This window comes from Labrus bergylta, chromosome 13, assembly GCF_963930695.1.
Source record: "Labrus bergylta chromosome 13, fLabBer1.1, whole genome shotgun sequence".
Taxonomy (NCBI): domain Eukaryota; kingdom Metazoa; phylum Chordata; class Actinopteri; order Labriformes; family Labridae; genus Labrus; species Labrus bergylta.
Window position 1 is genome coordinate 10,230,549 of NC_089207.1, and position 23,627 is coordinate 10,254,175.

The 23,627-nt window shown below is 42.5% G+C and overlaps 2 protein-coding genes across 2 annotated transcripts in view; both read right to left on the reverse strand.

Moving 5' to 3' along the window:
• The window catches only part of xpo4 (exportin 4), a 53,704-nt gene extending 50,385 nt beyond the window's left edge, over positions 1-3,319 (reverse strand). Inside the window, exon 1 of the mRNA XM_020632029.3 lies at positions 3,191-3,319. Coding sequence (XP_020487685.2) covers positions 3,191-3,280 — 90 coding nt within the window. The 5' untranslated portion in view covers positions 3,281-3,319. The remainder of the gene's footprint in view (positions 1-3,190) is intronic.
• Positions 3,320-5,028: 1,709 nt separating this feature from the next.
• Positions 5,029-23,627, reverse strand: part of lats2 (large tumor suppressor kinase 2) — a 29,499-nt gene continuing 10,900 nt past the window's right edge. Inside the window, exons 3-9 of the mRNA XM_020631989.3 lie at positions 15,878-16,010; positions 14,178-15,778; positions 12,248-12,475; positions 11,765-12,119; positions 10,934-11,116; positions 10,289-10,395; positions 5,029-9,660 (exon numbers count right to left, since the gene is read on the reverse strand). Coding sequence (XP_020487645.1) covers positions 9,103-9,660; positions 10,289-10,395; positions 10,934-11,116; positions 11,765-12,119; positions 12,248-12,475; positions 14,178-15,778; positions 15,878-16,010 — 3,165 coding nt within the window. The 3' untranslated portion in view covers positions 5,029-9,102. The remainder of the gene's footprint in view (positions 9,661-10,288; positions 10,396-10,933; positions 11,117-11,764; positions 12,120-12,247; positions 12,476-14,177; positions 15,779-15,877; positions 16,011-23,627) is intronic.

Consider the following 23,627-nt stretch of genomic DNA (forward strand, 5'->3'; position numbering starts at 1 on the left):
AAACTGTTGCAAACAGAATGCGTAGCCCAGATATTTTTAGGAAGACTTTAATGTTAGCCAACAGAGATTATACTGAACCATTAAAGGGACGTCCATGATGTTCAGACACTAGTGGTTTAACAGTATTTGTATTCGTCCCAAAGCATCCCAGGCTGGAAGTCTCAGTTTGTTGCACGCAGTCAGAAAACAAATACATGAGAGAAAACAGGCGGTCACACATAGCAGTATCCACTCTCCAGTCTAGGTGGAGGTAAAACTTGTGACCGGTGGCTAACCAATTTCAAACAACAAATGAAGTAGATGAAGCACACGCAACTTAAACCCACAAGAGGAAGATACACAGCAAGATGACACAGCAGAGCAAGAAGACTCGTCTGCTTTATTAAATCATTTGCTTGGGGAGACTTTGGGTTCACAGTGCGGTGTATCATTGGAAACATGTCGAACATGCTAATGAATATTAGACGGCATCCACCAGATGTGCAAATCACTGGAGCTAAGCAAACGAAAACAGGTGTCCAACAACTTAACCCCGCTGTTTTTAAAAAGTGTCTGGACGTGAAAGCAGAGAGGGCGAAAGACGTAACCCGAAGTGAATACATTTTAAGGCTATGTGCCCATACGCAGTCGCTGAGGGCCTTGGCTTCAAGTGTGTATTAAAAGTGCTCAAGCCTAGTTACAATGGACTATCCTGTACGCACATAAGCCAGTCCGTCATCCTTCACTGGCATACACGAGCAGTCATTAAGCACCAATAACCACTGCACCCGCTGCTCACTAACAACTATGTGACCGCATACTTCATAAAAAATCCAAACCAACTATCACAGGTACTTCGAATTAGCACAAGATTGAACAAACTTGCACTTCTGTCAGTTCAAAATGAATTTGAGAACACGAGGAGAAATACGGGTCTTGGACTTCTTGTTGCCTTTTTTTCCCTGTTGAGCCGAACCTGTACCAAACAGTGACCCCAAAACCGAGGTACACCCCTAACAAAAAGAGCGCATCATTATGAAGATTTTGAGGACCATTTGTTCTGATCCTTATGATTTCTTCAACTTTTTTTGTGACAATTTAGATGTAGCCCAGATGTACAGAGGCTAGTCCCTGCCGCAGCAGCCGTGGATTCGAATCCGATCTCGGCTTTTTGCTGCATGTCATTCCTTACTCTCTCCTCCCAACGTTTCCTGTCTCTATATCTTCAGCTGTCCTATCAAATAAAGTCAAAAGTATCTTTAAAAATACATTTTAAAAACAAGCAACTAGATGTTAGCTGCTTCACCAGCTGCTCACTAAAGTATTGCAGATGTTTCCACGTTGCCGTTACTATTAATATACATATACACTCACCCATGTGTCCTGCTGAGCAGATATTTTTTTAAACCCTTATAGAGAGAGGATTTAACCTCAAATGCAGTTAAACTCTGATGCATTTGGCAAGTCATATTTAAAACATAATAATTGTAGTGGTTTCACATTTTCAGGCTTACCCCCTGGTTTATAAAGCATCAGCAGATCAAACAACTGCTATTATGTTCTTCACAAACCCTTTCAAAATAAGTCCAGCTAGCATAGTTGCTTCTTCACCCACCTTCAACTTCATGTGTCTATCGCTAACATGCAACATCGTTTATATCTCTTTTGGGGTGAAGCTTTGCCCTCTCTATATATATTATAAATAGTTTCTATTGATGGCATCCGATTGGTCGCCAGTGTCTCAAATTGTTGCCAATTGCAACCTGGTAACTGTTAGACCCTGAAAGTGAATAAATCAAAAGCAGCACTTTGCGCTGTAAGAAACACAACCTGAAACACACTAAATCAGGGGCCACATGCCCCCCCCCCCCATCAATGTGGCCCTCAGTTCAATTTTGACATATCAAATAATTGGAATCATGAAGAGAACATGACAAAATCTGCCATGAAATCATGACAACCAGAAGTATGTCCATAATAATATATGATCACTGGTACATGTTGAGTTAAATTTGAGACATAATTGACTGTAATCGCTTTTGGAAACTACAATTTGGCCCCAGTGAGAGTTAAATGAATGTGGCCCTTGCTGTGACCAAAGTTAGCCCATCCATGCACTAAATAAGATAAGATAAACTTTATTCATCCCAGCAGGGAAATGTAGGTGTTCCAGCAGCCAGCATACATACAAACACACAACACAACACATATATACAAACATATCCCACCCATACAAAAAAAAACATGAGCCCACAATACAGTTTGATATATGATATATGCAACTCAGGCTAAAGTTTAAATGTCTTCTGTCCTTACTTCAACCAATCTATTATCCTGCTCCACTTCATTTGACTACACCGTTGAATTTGCAGTCTGTATTAAGTGAAGAGCTTTGCACTGAGTGGGTAAACACAGTGTGACCTGTAAGTAACACGTCTGATCAACCGAGACAACCACATTGTTTTATAAAACAAAAAAAATGTTCATTTAAATTCCTAAATCAAGGCCAGCAAACACCTGCTGACTCCAATGTGAGGGAGTGCAGTACTTGTTTAGCTGGTTGTGGGCGCTCACATGTAGCAACTTAACCAACACTGGTGGTTAATGCCACATCTTAAAAAAAGTAAACAAAGCATTATTAGTTGGAAAAAAACCACAACATGGGAAAGCAAAATGGCAGAAATCAGACACTCATGGGATGCACATGGTTAGCCACTTGCTCTTAGCTGGTGTGTATTTAGTGTTGTTTCCTCCCGTAGAGAGTAAAGGGGGTGTTGGAAATAGTGGGAAATGAGACTAAAAATGATTTTTAATAAGTGTTTTATTGGGTACAGGAAAAGCTAAGGCGACACAAACGGTGGAATCAAAAAACTTGACGTAACGTAACGTAACGTAACGTCAACGGCTTGGAAGGGACAGTGGCACGAGCCGTTAAAGTTTCCAGGGAAACAGTGTCGGCGATGTTTAAAGACGGTGGGGATAAAGGAGAGCTGATGTGATATGTTCGCGGGATGGAGAGAGGCAAAAGGAAAGGCGCCACGCATCGCTCCAACGGTGAGGGGAGAAAAAAAAAAAAAACTCAACACATTTATCAACAAAAAACCAGGAAGACGCTAACAACCGCGCCGAACACCGCCTGACACATAGTCAACACACACGCACCTTCCGCTTACTCGTGGCTGGGGGGAAAAAAAGAGGTTAAATTTCATACCATTAAAACTTTGGCAGCGCTTTCCAGCTGTGTGATCACTTCTGGTGCACCGACCGCCGCCATCATCGTCCCTCTCCAATGACGCGCCATGCGCTCTGCATTGTGGGATTACAGCGCTCCTGGTACCCGGCAGGGGTTAAACCATAGACCGGTGTTATGCCGAAAAATGCATCCCTAGCAATAATTGCATTGCACCGCGCGGAAGTGTTAGGAAACGGAATGAATGTTATTTCTGGGGGGGGGGGGGGCAGATATGTGATGACAAAGTATGTCAAGTTTATATCTAATCAAGGGGAGTCTCCTTAATCGTCTGTAGACTCGATAGAAGACGCATTTTCTTTAGCCTGCGTTAAAAAATGACCTGCAGACAGTGTTTGACTTTGACGTGTATGTAGATTAAATTAAAAGGTGGATGCAAAAATACGGCAGCATGTTATTTTAAGGGTATATGCAAAATTTCGGCCGTGTAGAAATTGTTTTCTGCCGTATTTTTTGCATTGTTCTGCGAGGTGCATGCAATTATCGGAAGGTATGCATTTCTCAGCGTAACACCTGTTTCAATCCCCGACAACTTCAGCGTGGCGGAGGCAGCGAGTTATAGAATCAAAGACAGGAGGATAAAAACCTAAAGTAACAGAAAATACAAACTAAACTTTCAGGGGTGAGATAAGATCTATAATCAATAAAATACTGTCTGTGAAGTTTCCTATGGAACCTATAGCAATTATTTTGGGGGCTCTTTCCCTCTAATGTCCCATGGACAGAGGAATAATATACCTTACATTGTTAATATCTGCTTTTTGCAGCCCTGTTTTTTTATGGCTTTTCTGAAAGGAAACATAAAAAGCTAAGGAATTAGGCTAATAACAAGCTACACTCAGAGGTAAACTAAATTTGTATTAGAAAATGTGGAAACTTTTTCATGTATTTTCTATAGAATGGGAACCCCAATCAAAGATTATTGACGAGTGAACTTAAAGGGACCTGTGAAATACCTTTGAATGAATTACATTTATCTTACTTATCCTTATTTTTGTTATATCGTTGTCTTTCGTTTTCTATGTTTACTTAAATGTTAGTTTGTATTAATGAAAAGATACATATATTGTGCTTTAACCCATGTTTGTTTTCATACTCATTGTGCTCATTTCCTTTTTAGCTATGTAACTGTCATTATCAGTGGAGGGGTTTGGGGGAGTTTTAAAGAAGTTGACATGCCCTTAAAATCTTTTATACTTATTTAAAAACGTAAGCATCAACAGAGTGCTCATTATGACTTATTATCAATGTATTGTTGCAGCTGGTTGGAATGAAGCTTGTTTTTTAATACGAATAGGCAATATTAACTAGGATAATGTTTCATTTTTGTCTCACCTTTTTATTTGTAATATAATTTCACTAAAACTACCATCAAATGGTATGTCAAACACCATGGATGGTGTTAAATAATTAGTTTTTGATATTTGCTTTAGTGTATGTGCTTTGAACATTTTTTAACTACCAGCAACCAACCATCGAATATGTAAATATTCAAGTATGGCTGAACATGGCATCTTCCATGACTGACCAAAGAGCCTCAAATAAACTTAGAATAAATCAGACCTCAATGTTGGTTACTCTGAGAGGCTTTAACTGCAGTGCTAGAAATTTGAGTTCAGACAGATTTATCCCACAGGGAGGACGACAGATATGTACTACTACCTCCATCATTCAATTTAATATCAAACTCTATATCAAATTATTAAAAATCTATTTAACAGAACTCGTGACTTTTCGAGCTGACAGGCCAATAAAAAACATTTTCAAATAGAAAAAAAGAGGAAGTAAAGCAGGAGGCGTCAAAGTTGGTTAATTTAATTTATACATACATTTTACACACGAGGACTGTGAAAGCATTTTTACAAATTCTCATTTGATACATAAATGTAAAAAAAAGAGATCGCCGACATCATGCTGATGTCACAATACATCATCGATAATACTGCGTAGACATTTAACAATAGCACAAGGGGGAAAAAAAGATACAAAAAATATGTATATCTGTATAAATATAAAGGCAAGAGTAACAGGATTGTATCATACATTAAGGAAAATCCTCCTTAGAGTAAAAATACAAAATGAAAAGATACACAGGTACGTCTCGTGAAGATATCAAGTCAGTAAAAGATTGTCAGTCATCACTCTCAAACCTTAGAAACAGAAAACACACACACACACACACACACACACATCCAGGAAAGCCCTCACACACTCTTTGATAAAGCTTTTTAGCCATGAAGCAGTCTGACCTGATATCAACAAAAACAACAAAGTCACTGAGAGGTTCAGAGGAGTGAAGGCACGTCTGGACCAGCTGAAAGAGGAAGTACGGGGAAAAGTGAAAGAACCAAACCAGCTCTGACTCAATCTGAGGATCAGGACGGTGACCGTGAGAGAGGCACCTCCAGATCCAGAACTCTCAGAGAGACTGGTTTGATTGATTTGGACTGCTTACAGGCCACACTGGCAATGTTTACATGCAACATCCTGCTTTACCACCACCGACGGTACAAATAGAAATCTGCGTCTATAGAGCCAATGTTTTAGACCCCTTTCCTCTGCAATGAGTTGAAGAAAAATTCTCAGTTAAACGGCATATTTAAGTCTGTTTAAGGGCTTTTTTTTACCCCGACCATTAGTTCAAAACACCAGTTCAACCACTTTCTTTTTGAGAGTTTTATTTTAGAGATAGGACGGGGGATAGAGTCAGAAACCCAGGAGAGAGTGGAGAACGGCATGCAGGTTAAGGTGCCAAAGGTCAGATTCGAACCCGGGCCACCTGCTCACAAGGACATGAGCCTCTGTACTGGGGGCACGCAATAACCACTAGGCTACCGTCGCCCCCAGTAAAACCACTTTCATAATGCATTTATCTTCAATTTATATTTCTTGTTTATTTAGTCTCACGGTCGCAGCTTTACGTTTGTCTTTAACGTCTTGAGCTGTTGTTCATCGTTCTCTCTAATTCCCTCCTCCTGACTTCTGCCTTTTCTGATCCGTGCGCCTGTTACTTAAGAAGGATGTGCTCTGCATGTAATCAAAGCCTGTGTGTGTGTGAAGCATGCTCTGTCCACTTCTCTAGAAGAGCAGTAACAGGCAAAAGAGGTCTGTGAAGGAGAGATTATAAAGAGAAAGCAATCTGTTAAGATTGTGCTGCTCATTAAGAACACAAGGCACATTTACAGAAAAAAACAATCTTTCAATACATTGTCGAGCAAAATAAAACAAAAAATAAAAAAAATCTGTCGTAACAAATCTTATCCACACATTTTCACTCATTCTGCCGGTTACACATCAGAGAATCAAACAGGTTGTGACTCCTGAAGCACCCCCGGTCCAATACTAAATACTGTTGGAACAGTTTGGTATCAAATGACCAAACAGTTCATCACGACTCAACGAGAGCAGTTATGGTGTTTGATTGTCAATAAGCAAGACGATACGGGGTGATAGTGTTGTCAAACTAGGACATGGCACAGCTCTGTGGTAAAGAACGGACACTCACACTGGTGCTCATTTCGGATAAATAAAGAAAATGTACCAAACTGATACTCTTTGATGAAGTTCTGCTTTTGTTAAATACACAAAGCTATTTATTCTTTTTTTCAGATTACAATTCCTGAAGCCAACCTGCCTCTCTCCTCGTCGTCATTTTAACTTCTGTCTCTCCTCTGATCCATCTCTCGCCCTGAACTAGAATCCTTTCTCTCCCGCAGTCGGGGCCAGCCCATCTGCAGGAGGTGAAAGGAGTCTACCATCCATGTTTCTGCAAAACACACCGCTCGTCATCGTTAGTCCCCAGCGTCTCCTTCGTCGTGGAGGGGCGACGCGCACGCCGACATTCAATTAGAAAGGCACACAGCTCATTACTTTCAAAAAAACCCAGGCACACATGGCAGCTCGAGCCAACACTTCTTCAAGCCAAAGAAAAACAACTGTAACAATTATAATAATAATAATAATAATAATAATGTAAATAATATTAACCACAATAATAAGCAGCATGTTGTAACTGAAAAAAGAAAATATAATAAACCAATATATTTGTACGTTTCAGTACAAAAAAACAAAAAAAAAGAGATATTAAGTGTTTAGAAAACTATAGATAATGTATTTTTTGTATTGCACATTCAGTCATTCTATCACGTTTGTTGTTGTTGCTTTGTGTTGTCATGACGGCCTCCAGGAGACCGGAGGAGGCTGGTGACGTTACGTCATAGTGAGTGTGTGTTAGAGTTTTCATCCTCAGAAAGCGATTCAGTCCCATATGAGCATCTCCGGCTCTGATTTCTTTACGTTTTCTTGAAGCAGTTTCAGTCTATAGATCCGTTATTGACCTAAAACAAAGCATTGAAGCAACCTGCAGCTTGGGTAAACAAGAAGTAGAACGTGATCACGAGCAATCGGATAGCATCCCGACTGAGACATCTGAAGCGTTTCAAAAGAGCTCCAAAGTCGATTTGCAAAACCTGCTTTTTCTGTGGTCATTTTAGGGTCCGGACTTTCTTAAAACCATTCGTGTACGCCAGGAAAAAAAAAAGAATTATTGCTGGCTGTCTGTACAAGACCTCAGAGTAAGATAAATAGTAACAGGAGGCCTTGCAGGAAAACAAGTGTTTTTGTAACAGTAACCTCTGAGAGAAGTAGAATCAGGCTCCATTAGGAATCTAAAACAGGAAACTGGATCAACTACATTTGGCACTAAGGTCGTCAAAATGTTTGATACTTTAATACTTTTCAATACCACGTGATTAAAAAGGTAAAATCTAGTTTTTTTTACTAATCGATAGAAGCTTAAAGGGCCGAAGATTAAAAAAAAAAACTAAAAAACTACAGATCTTCAGTTATAGATTGAACCAAAAGAAAGAGAGAGAGCACAGTTGAGAGTGCACAAATACAGAACTGGTGTTTTGCTAAAATGTATTTGTGGTATCGAAGCAGGTAGAAAATATGGTTTGATTTTTACTAGAGTCTAACTGTTTTTAAAATTCTGGTAGCATGACGACCCTTATTGTCACATAATGAGGCAGCTTTGGATATATTAGATGAAAACAATGTTTTTCGCTAAATGGATGTAGATCTTTAACATTTGATCAATTTGATCAAATTTGAGCAATTCAAATGACACAGAAATAAAAAAAAAAAACCTGATGTTGCCAAAGGGACGCATATCATCTCAGAGCCTAACTTTTCTGCTGAACAACTATGTCTCTGTGATGCGTCTTTGCTCGAATACGTTCTCCATGTATTCTGACTTCATGAAACGTTAACATGAACACTGAAATCTTTCAATCGTTGTGGCAACACAACTATTTTTCCACCCTGCACCTAACCCTTACAGGATAACTGTATGTGAATGTGTGCACGTGCATGCATGTGTCTTTGTAGCTTATTTTGCAGCAGCTGTGAATGAGGCGTGCTCCTTATTCAGTCCCCCCCCCCCCCTTTCCCTCGCGATCAGCTGATTCCATTCCTCATTTTTCCATGTCCAATACTGGGTGTAAGACACAAGGGTGGAAGGAATGGGACAAGGAAGCAGTCCTCACATCAGACATCTTTGATCCAGACATCCTCTTCTTAAAAGTCTTGTATCCGCCAATGCTTCACCGATGTGTAGTCAGTGTTGTTTCTTGGTCCCGGATCAGGGGAGTTTTGCTTTTGAAGTCGTTGTGGAAAAACTATAGATTCCACAAGGTGGCGATGTTTGTCAATCTTGCTCCTGCAACAATCACACACGCCAGATCTGCATTAACTCACACAGACACACCTGTGCAGCCTTTACACACAGACAGAAAGTAGAGCAGGTGGGAAGGTCATGGGCTGGGGATGAGCATTAGTCGGCAGTAACAAACACACGCCGCTCAGGTATAGTTCTAGACGTAAACCGGCTCACACCCCTCCCCCTGCTCTCCCTCCTCCCCCATGTCTTCATCGTCCTCCTCCTCTTCTTCTTGTTCGTCATCCTCATCCGGCCCCATGCAGGCGGCTCCGCTGATACTCTGCGGCCCCTCGCAGCTCTCGGGAGGTTTAGGGTAGCGGAAGGGGCAGCCATTGTCGTCGAAAAACCTGCGGAAGGTGAACTCATAGAAAGCGTGCTCTGGGTGCTTCCCGTGTGGCGAGCAGAGCATGTCCAAGGCCCTGGTGCTGTCCCCGCTGTCGCTCCATGCCCCTGGGCCGCCCTCCTCCTCCACAGGGTCAAAGTTAGACGTGTCCATCGGATGGGCGATCTTGGGTCTGTAGGGCGCCGGTTGCTGCCGCAGATTGCTGGAGAAGTCCATCTGGGAGAAGAAAGGGTGAGCCTTGATTTCACCTGCACCGTTTGAACCCACGCGATCCTCCGCAGAGCAGCAGAGACGACCAATGATGTCGACCGCCTCAGGGCTCAGTTTGACCTGAGCCGGCACCTGCAGAGTACTCTCCCAGTTGATGACCTGCAGAGAGGAGACACGATACATGAAACAGAGAAAAACAATATGAAAACCCAAGCAAGATAAAAATGTATAATTAGCATTTTTGTTGAATTCAAAAGTTTGAAGTTTAGTTCGAAGGTTTGTTTTCTAAGATGTCTCTGCTCAGAGTGAGATGTGACTGTATTTGTCTAAACGCTCCTGTGACTCTGATTGTTTTCCCTTATTGTCTTCTTTCAATAACTCGGTCGGCTGTGAAACTGAATTGCCCTTCTGGGATCTTTAAAGTTGTCTGACTCTGAACCTGTTGGATGTTGTGTTTTCTTACATTTGGTTTTCTTAAGAACAAAAAAGCACTTCTTTAACTCAGATTCACATGCTTCCTTTGTTTTGTAGCTAGCTGTTGCCGACTGATTCTAAAAGCCTCTGCCTTCACCTGGCCACACATACTGAACATAACGGAAAAAACCCTTTAAAGATTTTTGGTGAACTGCTGTAAACCTGATGTCTGAGTCAGACTTAGAACAGAAAGAGGTGGGCAGAGGGATATAACGTGGCACTGTGTGTGGGGTGATACAGGGACGTCAGGCAGGCATTGAACCAACCACTGGTAAATATATTCACCTTCTAGTTGAAAGTAGTTCACACTGACCTTAATCTGAGTCTCTGTTGGTGTGGAGGCCAGGAAGGGCGGCTGTCCCACCAGCATCTCAAACAGGATCACTCCCACGCTCCACCAGTCGCACAGCTGCGTGTAGCCTGCACGCAAGATGAAAAAAAAGAAAAATCAATCTATCACTCTAAAGATTAAAGTTTCTTTCCCTTTGATCCAGAGTTTAGCAATTGATGATTCTGAGCCGTTGTATTTCAAATGTGTTTTTTCATTTTGATTGTTTTAATGTGTTTCTTATCTCCACGGCACGGAAATGAGCGACGCCTCAATGCCGATGAATTTTATAAAAGAACAAGGATTTTGTTGAGATCAGCCAAATCCATTTTTTTTCAAACAATTTGCATGTTGTCGACCACTCAGTTGACGCCAGCTGTCGTTATAGTTGCTAACCTTTAAATGTGCCAACAGAAGTGGTCAGCCTCTTGGTCTTGTTTGCCTTCACTTTATTCTTGCTGAAAATAACTGTACCTTTTTTTTTAAAGCTCTGAACTGACCTGTTACACTATTTAACCACGGCCTCTCGTGGTTGCTGCTGCAGCATCTTCATTTAAAATACAGGTTGTAATCTCAGGCAGAAACTCTGCTGCTGTTTCTGCTTTAACCATCCATCATATTCTCACCCACCTTTGCGCAGCAGCACCTCTGGTGCGATGTAGTTTGGTGTTCCCACCAGGGAGTGAGCAAGGCAGCGCTGATGCTGCCGGTTGGCGCGCTGCTCCAGTGTCATCAGGCGGTCACCACAGCGACAGTTTGACACGTCGTCCCAGAAGTCACTGGGCTCCATGCTGTCCTGTCTGACGTGGCTCCCTAGAGACAGAAAGAGGGGAAGATGATGTTGAACTCCACACAGAAAACATTAACAAAGGATTAGCTGGATGGGAAAGTAACAGGTTTTTTGACAGCACTTTAAAAGTCCTTTAAGAAAAGAGTTGAAAAGGAACCCTCAAGCTCTTTTTTTCTTCAGAACATTTTGAGAATAAATAAAGACTGGGCCTCAGGGTCAGAGAAAATAAATAGCATTTATATCAAATTATTTGTGGGTTAGTGCGAGTGCCCCATTTACAGAGGCTATAGTTCTCTAAGCAGGCGGCCTGGGTTCGAATCCGACCTGTGGTTCCTTTCTTCATGTCATTACCCACTCTCTCTCTCTCCCTGAGTTCCAACTCTATCCAATTCCCTGTCCCTCAAATAAAGACACAAAAAGCCCAAAAATAAATCTTTAAAAAAAAAGAAAATAAATTATTTGCCATTGTAAATCAGGGAAAGCGAAATGTAGTTTTAAGAAAAAGCTATATTTTGCAGTATTTCGATACATTAGTGCAGCCTACATGTTTACAAAAACCACTGAATCCCTCGATAAGAAATTGTCAGATCATGTGTGAGTTTGTTTGGATATTTTTTTGCGGCGTGCTGCATCAGAGTTCAGCACTAGAACATCATCACTATCTGCCTCACCTTTCTGGTAGTACTTGGAGTTGTGCGTCCAGCGGAAACCTGTGCACAAACCAAAGTCGGTAAGTTTGATGTGTCCGTCCAGGTCGATGAGGATGTTGTCGGGCTTGATGTCTCGGTGGATGAAGCCCATCTTGTGCACGCTCTCGATGGCCAGCGTCAGCTCGGCTATGTAGAAACGCGCCAGTGGTTCGGGGAAGACGCCCATCCTGATGAGCAGACTCATCATGTCTCCTCCGGGGATGTAGTCCATGACGAAGTAGAGGCTGTCGCGGTCCTGGAAGGAGTAGTAGAGACGCACCACCCACTCGTTGTCTGCCTCAGCCAGGATGTCCCGCTCTGCTTTCACATGGGCAACCTGCACCGAGAAAAAAAATACTAATTTCAGCTTAAGCTTCTATGCAGCAAATCACAATCAATGACATTTGTCTTTGTGACTGGTTTAACTTAAGACTACTTTGAAACATTTGTGTCGCAGAAAGTTACCTGGTTGCGGTTGAGGACGTCTTTCTTGCGCAGTGTCTTCATGGCATAAAGTGCTCCAGTGTCCACCTTTCGGGTCAGACAAACTTCACCAAAGGCACCGATGCCAAGAGTCTTGATTTTGATAAACATTGACTTGTCCATTTTGGCTCGGCGTAGCCTGTTGTAGTTGGACTCTTTCTGATTCAGCATCTTCCTCATCTGCTCCTGCTCTGCTTCTGATAGGCCGGCCTGTGGGGGAAGGACAGGGGTGTGGAACACATGGTGAGATGACTATCAAGACCTTTTCAGAAACAACTGCAAAACAAGTTAATGTGGCACGACTTGAACCCAGTGACCTGTTGAATTGAGCTGATTATTTGACACTAAACTGTCTGGGTTAAGCTTTTGTATGTTTTTTTTTTGTGGTTAAAATGCCGTTTAGCCACTTCAAAGTAGGTCAAAAGGGCTAAGGGCCAAAGTCATGACTCAGGACAAGCCCATGCAAACATTAAGAGTGAACTCACTGACTTCCCATTCCTGCACAAAGGTCTTGCTGTCTAAAATAAAAGTCCTGAAGGACAATTCTCTGCATGACAACCTCCTGGACATCACTTACAACCAATTATCATTCTTGTCTCAGGAGACAAGAACATCACCAGTGCTAAGAAATTTATCCCGGATCATTTTGTGAATCATGTTGCCGAGTCAAATTATTGATTTTCTATCCGAGGAAAGCCATTATATCGCATTATGTTGCTGACGTTTGTTCCAACCAGGAAGTCTGAAAACTTGTCATATTTTGAAAAATGTAACCGATGTGCTATCTTGATCGGGCCTTCCTGGAAAAGAAGACCTCAGTCTCAGGAGAACTACTGGTTTTATCTAGAAATTTAGGAGAAGAATTTGTGTCAACTTTGTTTTTTTTCTGAGAAGTATGTTACTACTTGCATAATAGTCCACGTTACATAATGAGAGTTTGAGACAAAGTAAACATAACAGCCTTGTTTTCAACTATTTCCTAAGCCCTTGAAGTCGTTTGTTAGATTGCCTTATATGCACTAAATCAAAGAGCTGCCTGGATTTGTTAAAGTCAGTCTGAAACTTGAAGTACCATTTTACTAACTTTAAAAACAAACTAATATTAAGAAGTACATCTAATTTCTTATTTTACTTTTATTGCAAAAAGTGCAGCAAGAATCATTTGTTCTGAATCGAGTATTGATAGAGCTATCCTTTCAGTCATTTTTCAAGCAACAAATGTCCAAGTTTTGACTTTCCCTAACTCTGAATGTAGAGGTTTCTGCTCGTCTTTTATAATTGAAATAACATTAAAAGACAAAGCCTTTGGTTTGTAGACGTTTGGTTCAAGTAAAAAAAAACATCTTAATTTCCTTGTGTGTGCTGTTCTATAAAAAGTTTTATACAAATGTCGCAATAATTTGAATTAGAAGACAAGCAGTGAAAATGTATCAGGCTGTAAAAAAACATGCAGGGGTTATGTTCAGTGCTTAAATATTGTTTGACACTTTCCTGTGGCTTTCTCATTCAATGTGAACGAGGGAAAAAGGCGTTGAAATGTGCTGCCCCCTGTTTTTAATTACATAAAGATCAGACACTTGATTAGCTGGTCTCATTCAATGTTTTTAAGGTGAGTTTAAATGACTTGGAGGCAGGGACATCTGGCTGTTGATGTTCTGTCTAATATATTTTTGGATGTGGTTGACTGACAAATATTTATATTTATATATTTATATCATATACTCATGTGTCTTATATGATATTTGTATGTATTACTGCACATTACTTGCTTTGTTATCAGTGCTGCTGCCTGTCTTGGATAGAACACTCTTTACAAAAACAGTTTTTTCAGCCTCTTTCTCCCGGTTAAATAAAGGTTATAAAAAAGGATAATTCAGCAGCTTGCAGGGAGATCGCTAAAGGGCTGTCTTACCTTTGACATCTCTTGCTCCAGTTGAAGCCTGCGGTTCAGTTTCTGCTGGTGCGTCTTCATCACGTTCTCTATGTGCTGCTCCATGTAGAATTTGAAAGCAAACGGTGAGTAGGTCTTGATGCGTGACTCTCTCTTCTCCTCATCACGTCCGTTCTTCCTCACAGGCACAGGTGACGTCTGGATCTGCTTCTTGTCTTTCACTGCTTTTTCTCCCTTTCCCATCTTCGTCTTCTCTTTCGACTGCTGGCTCTCCTCGCCCTTTCCGCTCCCTCCACTGCCGCCGTGGGTGTTTCTGGCTGCAGGGTTATTCAGGTGCGGGGCTCCACACATGTCTCCTGCTCCTTCCAGGGCTCCGGGCTCGCCAGCTGCCCCGGACATGAGCAGGTTTTTGGGGTAAGGTGGTGGTGGGCAGCGTGGCTCCTGAGCAGGCTCCAGAGGGTAGGTCTCCTCGGGCATGTAGCCCAGAGACTCGGCTGCTTCCTGGGTCTGAGCCGTCATCCACCCTGGGTGACAGGGTCCCACGGCAGTCTTTGGCTCTGGTCTCATCACACGGATGCTCTTCACTGGCTGCTGGATGGGCGGGGACGTTACAGCTGTCATGGTGTTTGGTGGGCCCAAAGAGGGGTCCTGTTTTCCTGCTGGAGGTGGAGCAGCCATCGCTGGTCGGACACCATTTGGACCAGCAGAGCGATTGTTGAAGGAGTTGGTTCTGCTGGGGACCCGCACCTCCCCCCTAAATGGGCCCTGAGGCTGGGGCTGCCTAGCTGGAGGGGCCCCTTCTGGACCTGGAGGCCCGGCCCAGTGGTGCTCATACAGGTCCAGGTTGAGGCTCGCCCTAGATGGGGTCATCAAGCCCTGCGGCATGTCGGAAAAGTCTGGGCCCATGGTTGTGACTCCACCTGGGGAGCGGGACATCATGTGGACCTGGTGGGACGTGGGGCTGGCCTGGCGTGGGTGGGAATGAGGGGGCAGATACAGGTTTGCAGGGTAACCTCCGCCTCCTCCTCCAGGACCATTCTGAACCATGGCCCCCTTTCCTTGCATGTTGACGTAGTTATCAGGGGGCGCCATTTGAGGCGGTGCCATCTTGTTCTGAAAGGAGGCGGTTCTCTTCACTCCATAACCTGCGGGCTCCATCATGTGTGGCCTGGTATGGCCATAATCATAGTGTGGACCAGGAACAGGGCCCCCTGGTGGCTGAGGCTGGAGCTGCAGAGGCTGACCAGGGACGTTGTAGCTCATCATTGGGCCATGCTGTTCCATACCACCGGTGTAGCCTTTCTGTGGCGCCCCTGAAGGGTACATGTTGTTGGGCTGGTTGCCCTGGGGGGCCATCACCGCTGGATAGTTGCCCATACTGGGAGGTCGACCCATCGGGTTTCCCATGGCAGGACCCTGTGCTGCACCAGAAGGAGGCATCATGTAGTTCATCACAGGGGGAGCGCCCATGTAGGCTCTGGACATCTCCCCCTCAGGGCCGTAACCAGCTGCCCCGTCATACATTGGAGCCCCCATCTGGTGGTACGGAGGCATGGCACCCGCTTCCCCTGAAGCCTCTAATGCAGGGCGGTGGTCCATTGAGTTTGGCATGCCAGCTTTACCTGAAAGTACAAGGAATAACATCAGACAAAGCATTAAGGAATATTAGCAACTTACTCTTAAATGTTGTCCTAAAAAGGGACTTAAGGTTGTATTTGTACCTGGTGAAGTCTGCTTGATGACACGGACGATGAGCTCATTGCGGGGATCAAGGTAACCCATTTTGCTGATGTACTCTAAGGCGGCTTCGATATTCCTACTCCCCGTCTGCTTTAGCGCCCGCACAGCCATCTCCTGGGAAGCAAACACAATAAAAGCCATGTTTAGAAACTCATAAATACCCCGCTGTTACAACCAGTGTGTTTTTAAGGGACTTTAAATGCATGGAATTAATTTAGATAAATTAGAAAACTTTAATAAACTTGCTAAATGGCACCGAAAAAAAAATATATAAAAAATTTAGCCAGCATTTAAAATGCATTACCGGTAAGTTAGAATCCTCCCAGCTGTAATATGCCCATTTTAATTTAACAAAAGACTTAAGGTTGTCAAAACAAAAGCAACTTAAATAATTTGTCTAAATTCACAGTCTACAACTGGAACCCAAAATCTGGATCTGTTTGAGCAAAAAAAAAGCAAACAAAACTAAAAATCCAGCCAAACATTCAGAACCTGCTTTAAGATCTGATAAACACACAACACTTTGAAAATAATCTACAAGACACACAGCTGCAGGGATCTACACTCAATCACACAAAATCAAACACAGACAGACATCGTCCAAAGTGAGGATGAAATTGCTTTAAATGAGCCAAAAACACAAAGTCACACAAGTGGCCCAGTAGGTGCTCAAACACCTGCATCCTCTCCGCTCAAGGTCACATACCAGTGACTTCCTGAGCCTCCTCCAACAAACAAAAACAAACCAAAAATGAGATCAAATTACTTAAATTTCTGTGAATACTTTCTTCTGAATATTTTAAAAGTAGGGAGATTACAACCTTTTAAATATCTGTTTGGTGTTCGTTGGGGAATAGACTTGTACTGTTAAAACATACCCGACAAATAAATTCTAATGCTCAAGAAAATGGGAATGGAAATGGTGGGAAAATGATGAGCAAACAGATCCTTAGTCAGCGTGAAAGCATTAAAGAAAACTGAGCCAAAGTAATTATCATACCAGCGTTTGATCATTTGTAAAGAGTGCGACTCTTTCCTGTAAATGAGTCAGTAGTTGTAGTGTAGCAGAAAGGGTGTGGTGCTGTGTGCAGCCAGGGGAACAAACAGACAAGCTTTAGTAAGCTCACACTAGGCCCAGTTGTGCAGTACTGTGATGAAGCACGATGACCCCCCCCTTCCCATTCCCCCTGCTGGCATTCAGGACTGGGCCTGAGCACGGTTACCTCTAGTACATCACGTCGTAATACAACACATGCATGACTTTACCTTACAGACTCAAATATAAAAACGGACGCACTGTTCGGTCCCCGCCTTCACATCAGCGAAAAGCTCAGAGAACATGACGGCTACTTTACTGACTTTGTGGCTTATTTTGAGTCATTTCAGTCAGATACAGCCAGAACACTCCGGGATTTCGTTTGATAATGGAGGCGGGGAAGCGCACATCTTTCAAACCATGCCAGGGCCAAGGAAGTGTACCGTGCTTTGGAGTATTCACACTAGTCAAACAAACTTGACTTTGAGGGTGAAGAGTGCTTAGGAACAGTATGGATAGCCTAGTGTTAGTGTGCATTAAGAGTGACCAGAAAGAGATCCCTTCAACCCACTATGCTGGTGTTTCTGCAAGTTTTAGCTAATAAATATATATTCCCATAAATAAAGAGCCAAACAATTCTCAAATGTTGGAGAAGGGATTTTCCATTCATAAATAGTTCCCCACCATTTTATAATAAGATACTAGAAACATTTTATTCTCATTTAATAAAAGCTTGTTTCTGTGACTGAGGTGCTTCCATAATGTCTCCTGAATGTCCCATTCTTCTTCATCCTTCTGGAAAATGTAGTAACCTTTCATAATCTGCCTCTTAACTCTCCCTCCTCTCTGATACACACAGGTGGGGCACGGGCAGCTCATCCCAGGCTCCAACAGGTGGCCCCCTGTAAAAGCCCCGAGGTATTTAGGTCACCGATGTAAAAAATGTTTCTTAACCACTCTGGCATTTTCTATTCATTGGCCGCCGTGTAATTTATGATCGAGACCGAGCAGCAAAAATGTGAAGGGGGGGGGAGGCGGACACTCAGCGCATTCTTTTTAGGTTTACACTTTAGCGAGCGGCCGGTCATTCCACCGGTTCTTGTGCAGGAGATCTCATCTGCCCCAATAAAGAATCCATTTAACCACACATGAAGTCTCTGTTATATGTAGTGAGGTTGCAGCAGAGACAGAGAAACGTTGGGTAGCAATTCTTTAGTGTGAACCAATAGCAACATGAGATATTTGGGGGCCGATATCAGGAAGCGAATAAATCTGATGCGGATATATCGGCCGATATCTTTCTTAGATCTGTCTTCGATCTGTAGAGATAGACAAGTATAGAAATACACATTTTTGGCATTGATCCGTCAAATGCAGTTGTCAAACACTTGTGGAATAGATACACAGTAAAAGGAAGACAAGATCAGTCTCTCAACTGGAACGTCACTGAGCATGACGGCTCGACCCTGTTATAGGGACTGATAATGCACGTTGTAATCCACATAGTACAGTTTGATGGTGGCAGCCAGAAAGAGAACTGCTGGTGTAATACAATGAAACTGAAATGAAATGCTTTTTGACTGGTGAATAAATCTAGTGAAATCAGACATAAAATTAGCCGATACCGGCCGATATTTTCAGCTGGCCGATCGGTCAGGTTTTTCCAATACCTGCAAGAAAATGTTTCACAGCTGTCTTTCTGCATCTCATTTTGAAATCGATCTTTATAAGCCAAATGTCTTCTCATAAAACTTTTTTCTTAGATTAAGGAACTAATATTTTCAACATTTTAATAAAGCAATATTCACATTTTTTATCAAGGTGAAATCTGTAACAAAATATCATTATATTAAAGACTTGTGGTGCTGCAGAGATGAACTGACCTACTTCTCCAAATGTAACAAAATATGTTTGTCATATACAGACCCCATCATGTGTCACATTATCATTATTTTATAGTTTTAAATTGAATTAAAACTTGATAAACATTCCCACTTATCATGAATCATTTCACAATCATGATATTTGTTCAAGTCAGTCAAGGTTTTATTCTCCACGTTGTGCAGCCTTCATCTTCATGAACTTTCCGTCTTCTTTTACGATAATAAACACGTAAACAAACAAACAAAGCTGTGTGGTGAGATAAACAAAACTGAAAATCTGGCTTCCCCTCTCCGGCTGAGGGACCCACACCTACATGAGGAAATCCCCCCATATGGCAAATGACCTCACTGCAAAGACATTTTAACTCAGACCTCTGCCCAGCCGGCCCTGCTGCTCTGGCAGAGCCGCCATTCAGCCAACAACACCAAGGTGCCTCTGCTGGACACATTCAGAACTGCAGCCATGGTGTACACAAGGAGTTCAGGAATCAGGACAGAAAATCAAGTAGACACTTACTTTAGTCTTAAAAAATCAGTAACTTAAGTCTTTTCACATTAGAAAAAATGAAGCCCGGGTATCCAAAGCAAGTGGATGCAATGGTCTCTCCTCTCTGCTGCTCCTCCCTACATGGACTATTAAACCTGCAGCCAATTCAGACCCCTGCTGCCAGATCTCTAACAAGAACCAGGAGAACTGAGCACATTATTCCTACTCTTAAATCTTTACAATGGCTTCAGGATCATTTCTAAAGATTGTAAAGCTCTGCCCTAGGTTCATAAATCACTCAGCAGCGTAAAAGTCAGATAGAGGGGCCTCAAACCAGAAGAAAAAAAAGGATTTAACAAATATTCCTCTTACAGACGGAACCAATTCTCTGATTTTCTGCAAAGTAGCTTTCCAGTTTGAAAACCCAGCTCCTCCTGTTCTACAGTTTTTCTGCCATTTATCACATCTGTTGCACTTTTATCTGTTATGTTTTGGCCACCTTTAAACGTGACAGGGACTGCTCTGAAACTATTCACATTATCTGCCAGTTTATGAGGTTAACCGAGCAGGAACTGTGCTAAATATACGCTAAATATGTCCTGTCTGGGTCTATTGAATAAAATTTGTTGGGCAACACTGACATGTGCTAATTTAACTTTTTAAGGGGAAGGCAACTTTCTTTGTTGGTACAGTTGGTCGTCTCTCAACCGAAAGGTCGGAGGTTTGATCCCCAGCTCTTGCGGCCACATGTCCGATGTGTCCTTTGGCAAGACACTTAACACCAAGTTGCTCCTGCAGCTTCGTCTGCAGTGTATAAATGTGTATGAATGGGATTAGCTAATACTGATGGTCAGTTTACATAAAAACCTCTGCCATCAGTGTGTGAATGTGTAGGTGTGACCTGCGGTGGAAAAGCACTTTGAGTAGTCAGAAGACTTAAAAAAACGTGCTATACAAGCTCAAGTCCATTTACTTAGATCAGGATCAGGGACGAAACCCCTCGTATAATGGGAATTTACAAACTTTATTTATGGCCTTAAAGTGGAATATATCATGAATGTGTTTGGTAAGCATCATGATGTGAGTAATATGAGCCTTATATAGAGAATTGAAATCCCTGAGCAGCCATTTTCGGCCCTTCTGTCTGCAGATTGTCAGACAGGCCGACAGTCTTTGTTTTCTGGGAGGGAACCAAATCAAACATTAATGGTTTTAAAGTAGGAACACAGAAACCATGGGCACAGTCAACTCTGAAAGCCAGGAAATGCCAAGGCCACACACTTTTCGATGTCCCCTATTGTGTGTTCGTGTGTGTTGCATCAATCAGTGTGTCTGAAGGTGTAAATAGAAAACTGCATGCAGCGTGCACAGGACTGCTTCACCCCCTGCCGCTGCACATGGATGTTTACGTACACGTACATAACTATGTTCCTGAGCCTAGGACAGACCAGGCACACACACACAAACACACCACTGTTTATACTCTGCTTCCTGTGTGTACGCATATGTGTGCGTCTGTTGCATTCCTGCGTAACCAGTAGAGAGAAAGAGAGAGAGAGAGAGAGAGAGAGAGATCTGGCTATCTGTGATCTCTCTCTCTCTCTCTCTCTCTCTCTCTCTCTCTCTCTCTCTCTCTCTCTCTCTCTCAGGGTTTTAACTTCCCATGCGCCACTCCTCTTCCTTGTTTTTTGGACTAAAACATTTTCTTCTTCTTGTATTTTGAAGTTATATTTCAATGGAATTAAATCAGAATTACTGACATGATGTTCATGCATAGTCCCACAAATGGTTTGGTGTCTCAGTGTGTGTTTATGTGCTGGGTGGAGGCTGGTCTGGTGACCCCGGCTGTCATGGCGACAGATGTTCTTCCCTCGAATTCCTCAGCCCAGGAAGCAGGAATTCAAGCTATTTGCATTTCTGGATAATTTCCCTCCAAACTCTCTTTCGTCTCCACCACATTGGCACCCTTGTCATGATGGTTTCGTGCCGCTAACCGGGTTATCCCATAATGCATAATCACCAACTCACAAACACCAAACGTGCTCTGATAGACTGACATAACAAACACAATCACAAACTGAGTTACCCTTACAAAAACTCTCTTTTCACAACGATGTCAACAACTTTATCATCACTGTCTTTTTTATATGAAATGTCTCTTAAATTCTGACCCAATTCTGATGGAAACAAATTCCAGTGTGGGACTCTGAAAATCAAAGCCATATGGAGGATGTTCGGAGCAGGGTGCAGATGGATGAACAGGCCGAGCGGGATGTTCATCCAAGAGCGAGGCCATAAGACATATCTCTCTTCCTTATTTTACTCATTCAAGGCGAAAACTTGCAAATTCTTACAGTGTGAGCTGGGGAAAGCCACGTCCTCCACCCCAACACACAAACCAGGAATGCAAACATGCACACATTGCTTCAAAGTCACGTCCTGTTAGCTTTATCGTTACATAAACACCACAGTGTTTTCCTGCTCACACGTCAAAGGCTTTAATATGCTTAGCGTGCATCAGATTCCTTACTGGCCACAGTTTGTACTGTACATACATACATATACAGTAAGGGGCCTGTGAAGATGGCTGAGATTCTCAGGGAAGGAAAACACCCCTCCTTCACTTCATTTCCTTTCTTCCCCCGTCATCTCCATGCGTGGCATGTACCCCCACCCTCGCTCCCCCTCAAAAACATTTCCTCCTTTAAAAAAAGAAAAAGAAAAGTTATGTAACAAGCCACATTGCTCTGTAATTTGCAGCTGGAAAAGATGGGAGAGACTAAATGGAGCAGAGAGATGAAGTTAGCTGATAAGAGTTGGGGCTGTCTCAACAACAGAAGAAGAGGACAAAGAACATATGTGAGGGGTGTTTAAGGATAACCCCTAACCCACTTTAGAATAGAAACAAAGGATACTCCAAACTGGCAGCCTAAAAATGGAGGCTGACAATTTGAGTCCAAATTCAGCAAGAGCTGAAAGACATCCAGAGCAACAACACAAATGGGTTGTGGATGACAAACAGACATTGAATAGTCAAGGCTTTTTTTTATATCTTGTTTGTGAAGGGACCGTCTACAAAGTTTAACATTATTGTCACCATTTGATGCATTGCACCAGAGTTAGCTTGAAGCTGATTTTCATCTGCAGTTCTTTGGCAGATGTGTTAACAGTTCAAGTATTTTTCACACATGAAATCCAAACATTTTATGGATACATTCAGGACAATCAGGACCTCATATTTTCAGAAACATTCCTTTACATATGCACCTCACAGCGTGAGATTATGGGAGGCAGAAGCGCTCTCACATCTCTCACAATATACAAGCATTAAGTGCTCTGTATAAAAAGTTTTAGCTGTTTAACTTCAGTCATGGATGAGTCTTCCTCATCTGCCTCAATTGACAGGAATCACACGGGTCGGCTTTAACTACTTTCCTGCAACGACGTCATTCAAATCGACCACTCATTCATTCACTGTAATTAAAGTCAGTGAATAAAACAGTCTCTCAAAATGAGCTTTGCAAACATAAACACATATCGACAGAGACAAAGAGGGACAAACACCCTGATAGCAGACGCAGAGGGGGGAGGAGAGGCGACATGCTTGGTGGCGACCTGACTGTAGCTGAAGGAACTGGTCCACCCTGCTGCCATTGAATGTTCTCTTCCTGTTTGTATTGACAGGACCCGCACTGCTCTGGTCCACTCACAATGGCGGCCGCAATGGAGGTCGACTAGCCGGCACGGAAACCAAGGAAGAGTAAAGGCTTCACACAAACACTGAATGAACGCGTAAGAACCCAGAAGATAAAGATTGGAGGCGACCAATATGATAGTTTCCAAAGTTCATTTTGACTTTAAATACATGCAGGCCTGTATAAAAGTAATGTATGATTTGAGCATGTTGACAGCTTGTTTCCTACTCACATATTTAATAATAAGTTGTCGGCCAAAATATCGACGCAGCATCATCATGTATCATCGACCAGACTCATTGGATTCAGTTATTGAATCGCTGGTGGAAAATGTGGATTTTGAAAAAATGATACAGCGCTCTTCACAGATTTCCCTGCCAATTTTACTCACCGTATATCAACACTTCCTCGCCCCTAACGGTGGCAATGATGTGCACACATGAATGAGGGTAGCATGACCGGAATATAATTGGTCAAATATTAAAACAATCAAATATCATCATCCTGATACCAATGTACTACTTTCAAATGAGCGTCTTATACACCAAATATTATGAGGGTTAGGGTTACTGACCTAACAAATATCCATTTAATGAGTTCAGAAAAGGTGTTTTCTTTCACCTGTCTTAT